Source organism: Frankliniella occidentalis, unplaced genomic scaffold, assembly GCF_000697945.3.
Source record: "Frankliniella occidentalis isolate FOCC.00 unplaced genomic scaffold, Focc_3.1 Scaffold452, whole genome shotgun sequence".
Classification (NCBI taxonomy): Eukaryota; Metazoa; Arthropoda; class Insecta; order Thysanoptera; family Thripidae; genus Frankliniella; species Frankliniella occidentalis.
Window position 1 is genome coordinate 52292 of NW_026267570.1, and position 5102 is coordinate 57393.

A 5102-nucleotide genomic window follows, 5' to 3' on the forward strand; every position below is an offset into this window, starting at 1 on the left:
ATCTAATGATTAGTTCCTTCATTTTATCATGTTCGTCTATCTGTGCAGGAAAACTAAAACTGCACTGTTAAACTTTAAGTCGTCACTTTACGACAAAGTCACAACTAAATTTTACTCTCAAAGGGTTCGTCACAAGTGGTGAGAAGAATGCTTTGTCACGTGACAATCCATTCGTAAGAGCTGGTAAAATAAATGAGTCGTCACATATTGATTTGTCATGTGATGGATGATTCGTCACATCAATCCAGGATTTGAAAAAAAAAAAAATGTTTCGGAAATGGAATTATATATGCTAAATTTAAAAAAAACAAAAAACAATACGTACTTACTGAACAATTTATTATCAAGGACACTGCATTAGTGATTAAAATAATATAGGTGTAACTCTACCTTGAAAATTATGGCGATCTGAAATAAGTTTCTCTGCATGTTCCTTACTATCACATTTATGTTGCAGTTGGAGGGTGTCATACGCAGGCAAATGAATGGAGTCAGTCTTCTGAGGAAAAAATAAGGATTAGAATAAATAAACTACGAAAGTTAAAACAGTTTAACTGCTTACTTGTACCTTTCCCCATTAATAATACTCACCAGTTTTCCTGATATATATAGTAGCAGTCCAATATTGAATGTAAGAGCTATTACAGCAACTTCCACTGACACTCAAAAGTCTTCTTTTTGTTTTTCTTTCTTTTTCACCCTACTTTTTAAAGTGTATTGAAGATGCAGTTTGACATTCCTGTAGATAAAAGACTCAATAAGTTTTCAAAATTTTTAGTAGAATGTAAAGGTGCCACCACAATGTCTTGTTCTTAGTTGGCATTCTAGACAGAAATCTCGGAGACAAGCTTAGATTATTGTTGGGGATACAGTTACTCAGAAAGGGAAAGTGTAACACTTTTTAATAAAGCCCAACTGACGACCAAAAATATATTTTTCTTGAAGTAATAATACTGTTTTACTTAGTTATGAAGCTAAAAATCATAAATTGGCAACCACAGCCAATCAAATTTGTATTATTGGTCGTCAGTTGGGTTCTATTAAATACTACAACACTTAACCTTTCTTAATAACTTGAACCCCAACAAAAATTCTACTTTGTCTCCGAGATTTCTGTCTAGAAAGACAGAAGAAGAGTCAACTTACCTGCATTCTCATTTATGGCAGATATCAGGAGGAAAAGAGAAAGGGTCAATAATAATAATAGCCCATACAGAACTGTAAAAAATGTGACAACTACTCAAATTAAGGAAATAAATAATCTGAATGTTTAAACAATTAACCAGGAGAGAAAACAAACATACCTCTCATTTCCCAACCGTGGCAGTGGAGAAGGTTTTAGACCAGATGATGGAGAAGCACTGATCTTCCTCCATTGCGAGAAAGCCAAAGCCGAAGTTCTCATAAGGCAGCGAGACAAAAATTCAACTAAATAAAACAGACAATAATACCTTTGAATCAAAAAAGAAAAAAATTAGATTGAGCAGCAAAACACCTAGAACAGACCATGGAGGAAGGATAAGACTAAAGAGTACTACTTACACCTAGGAGCTGTAGAGGGAACCAAAGAATAGAAATTCCAAATTGTCAAATTGTTTTCTTTCATAGGAAGTAGGATGTTTTTCCCCTGCTTTTGCCAAACTTTGACTAGGTTTTAGTCTGCTGCAAATTAGAAGGTGGGATAAGTAACTTCAAAATGCAATAAGCATAATTATTCTCTTCAGAAGTAAACCAATGTACATACCTTCATCTATGGAAGAAGTAAGCAAATGTTTTAGTGAGAAGCACTTCTTTCCATAGAAATTGTACACAGACTGACTGACAGGATACTCTAAATCTTTGGCCAAAATACATTTATAGTTGTAGGAAGAACTCATGTCAATTGTATAAAGGCCATATTCAACCCACAATTCAGCTCTATGGATGGAGACAACTATTTTCACTTCACCCTTTTCTACAATTACACACTGAATATAACCAGTCACTATGACATCATGATTTTCTTCCTTATTTCCTAATAAAATCCAGTAGCCTCTCTTGAACTCCACAGAGTCAACTTTACCAGATGAAACTTCTTTAACATGAGCAGATAAGTTCTGTTTAAGAAGGAAGTCTTCCATTTCCTTGCCATATTTACTTTTATCTAAAGGCTGCTGTCCTTCAACAGAAAATCCTTCATCGAAATAACTTCCTGTTGAGAGATAGCAGAAATATAAAGCTGCTTTTTCACTCATCGTGATGCCAAGGTTGATAAAATTTTTGCATGTACGAGCAACTCTCTTGAAAAAAGTGTGGGCACTTTCAAACCTTAAAGTAAAGAGGTGCATAATTGGTCCCATTAATACAATCAAATCAGCATAGTGACTTACAAAATGGTGTTTAGGTTTTGCTTGAGTTTGCAAAATCTCTTGCCTCTGTTGCATGTACTCAGAAATGAGTCCTTTGGCATGGGCAACCTGCTGGAGTGTGACTGATGGAGCACAAACATATTCACATATTTCTTTCAGGGAGAGGTAAAGCTGCCAATGACTATCTGAAGCATCCAATATTCTGTCCTTGCCAATTATGAAAGGGAACAATCTAAAGAGAGTCCAGTTTTGGACTGCATGGCCACCAAGTTTAGTGGCTCTAACTTTCACTGGTTTATTCTTGATATCGTGAGAACTATATTTAAACTTTTGGATAAGCTTGTTTAGACCATTGAGCGTAAACCATCCCTTGCTAATAAGACTTTCTATGACGGGAAAGAAATCATATTCATTTAACATAGCTTCAAAAATATCATGTGCTAAGCATGGGCAAAGACGGGGGTCCATGCTGTTAAACTCTTGCAGACTATTGAAAATACAGTCAGTCTTTACTCCATGGACATGTTCAATGTCGTCTCGACCTTCCACTTTTGCTTGTACGAAAAGCGCTAAATCTTCATTAAAGCTTTCTTTAGTACGAAAAGGTTCTACAACCCAAGGAGTCTCTCGTATATCATTTCTTCCCATTGGGCAAAAGCGACAATAGCTCAGTGCTGTAAAAGACCCGACAAAACCTCCAATTTGATTCTGGCCCTTATTGTCACCAACTAAAAACTGCAGAACAACTGGAATGACTTCACCATAATAATTAATCCCATTTATCTCCAAATCTTTCAGCTCCTCAACTACATGTTTAAAACACTTGTCTCCAAAGGTTTTAAACATTTCCTTAAATTTTGGGATAATCATTACAAGGTTCATAGATTTAAGTTTAGACCGGATGCGAGGAAGCATGTTACCTATCACAAAGTACATGCCAAGTGTATCATATTTTTCAGCTGTTGATCCTAAGTCTTTAGTGGCACTAAAAGCATCTTGAAATATGATAAGATCAATAGTTTTCTTCATGGCTGATTGGCTCCGTTGATATACCATACCATCTCTGTAATCCCGTAGAATGTTTTCATCTCTCTGACCACTAGCCTGTGCCTCAAAGCTCCGATCAATTTGGCGTTTAACAGATGGACATTTAACCAATTCAATTAAAGTTTCACGAATGGAGACAAGGTGGATAGTTCTTGGCAATGTCGGATCTAGAGACAAATTAATTTCAACAGGTTTAATGTACGTGAAATTCTCTTTGTAATATTTCAGTCTTAGCTTTTGTGTAGAAAGGGTAGGTCCTGGAGCATCCTTGGTATGAGCACAAAACATTTTGTCAGCATACAGGACATTAGTTAAAACAGAATCACTGACTTCCTTGCTAATGTTCAAATCTTGCAACTCTTTCAGCAAAACTTTTTTGATAATAGCTAGATTCAAACGTTGAAGGTGGGCAAGACCAAGGGACATGGTTTGCACTGATGATGCGGGCATCATACATTCTGTCTCCATCTTCAGATAAAATTTAGCCAGCTGGTGAAAGAAGTTTTTGGACATAGTGTGGATAATATCAAAGTCGTTTTCTTCATCATCAAACTCTTCTACACTCATGTCACATTCACCTGCACCACCATCATTAACTTCTTGTTCTTGAAAATCCATATTTTGTTCATCACATTCAAAGACTTCACCAAAATTATCATGGAGAACTGGCCGTTCTTGAGGTTCATTATTTTTCCAGCCCACATGTTTTTCAGAGAGGTGGGTTCTGAAAGACGATAATTTCAGAGATCCACTTGTGCAAGTTGGATATGGGCATAGTATTCGCTCACCTTTCTCTTGCCCGTGATAACTTATTAGATGATTACATAAAAGATGTAGAGATGAAAATACGTCAACACAACCTTCAGTAGAACATGACACTCTGCTGGGAGGAACATTCACATCTAATGCTTCATCTTTAGCACTTGTATGTCTCTTCCATATATGATTCACCAACGATTTGTGTGACACAAATATCTCATTTCTACATGATGCAACAGCACAATAATAACTATAATTGCTGTCCATTGAGTGGGAATCTCTCTGATGAGCAGCATTACTTCTTAAAGATGGTGAGATCCTTTCACAATGATTGCATTTGTATTCTGCCGGACCAGGGTTCCTTTCCACATTTCCAATGACCAAGAGAATTGCCAGAATAGCAAACCAAAATGTGAGATGCAGCCTTGCCTTTGCAATTTTGGCTTTAGTACTGCTAGAAGTTCTCTTCTTATAGACTGGATGGCAAAATGTACCAATACATGCTCTCCAAATGTCAGTGGATACACCCATGTTCTGGAACAAAGCAATTTGTTGTACTGATAATTGCAAAATACTACTGACATCTTGCAAAGTTAGGTAAATTTAAGGGAAAAAAAAACTTACGGCAAGTAAAACTTCAATCCGAAACAAGTGAACAAAATAAAGTATCAAGGAAGGAATTCACATCAAGCTAAACAACATGCAAACCCAAATAATAAGCAGCGAATAAATTAAAATGATTAAAACTTAAATTGAAGTGCAAGTGTTACGTACCACTCTACCACACACAGCAATGATAAATCAAACGAAAACTGGGTAGAGGGGCGAGCAGATATAACTGTCTGGTCTTCAAGAACTTCTACAATATAAAAATAATCTTGCCTGTAACACAAAATAGAAGCATTGATCTAACTTCAAATTTATGAAACCTTCAAGGACAAACGTAGA

The 5102-nt window shown here is 36.1% G+C and overlaps 1 protein-coding gene across 3 annotated transcripts; it reads right to left on the reverse strand.

Moving 5' to 3' along the window:
- Positions 1 to 6: 6 nt before the first annotated feature.
- On the reverse strand, positions 7 to 5102 carry LOC113210708 (uncharacterized). Of its 3 annotated transcripts, none has more exons than XM_052274843.1 (8): positions 4929 to 5102; positions 4779 to 4845; positions 1745 to 4688; positions 1543 to 1662; positions 1305 to 1428; positions 1147 to 1218; positions 592 to 739; positions 7 to 499 (listed from the first exon to the last, which is right to left on the reverse strand). In XM_052274843.1, exons 3-4 carry the CDS (start codon positions 4683 to 4685, stop codon positions 1655 to 1657), a joined length of 2949 nt encoding a protein of 982 aa, XP_052130803.1. In that variant the 5' UTR covers positions 4686 to 4688; positions 4779 to 4845; positions 4929 to 5102; the 3' UTR covers positions 7 to 499; positions 592 to 739; positions 1147 to 1218; positions 1305 to 1428; positions 1543 to 1654. The 3 variants fall into 3 exon arrangements, with proteins under 3 accessions (XP_052130803.1, XP_052130801.1, XP_052130802.1); XM_052274841.1 differs by having other exon boundaries at positions 1305 to 1451; XM_052274842.1 differs by having other exon boundaries at positions 1305 to 1451; positions 4779 to 5102.

Excerpts from the sequence above, each read along its gene's own strand:
- LOC113210708 (XM_052274843.1), bottom strand. The coding sequence starts at position 4,685 with ATGGGTGTATCCACTGACATTTGGAGAGCATGTATTGGTACATTTTGC.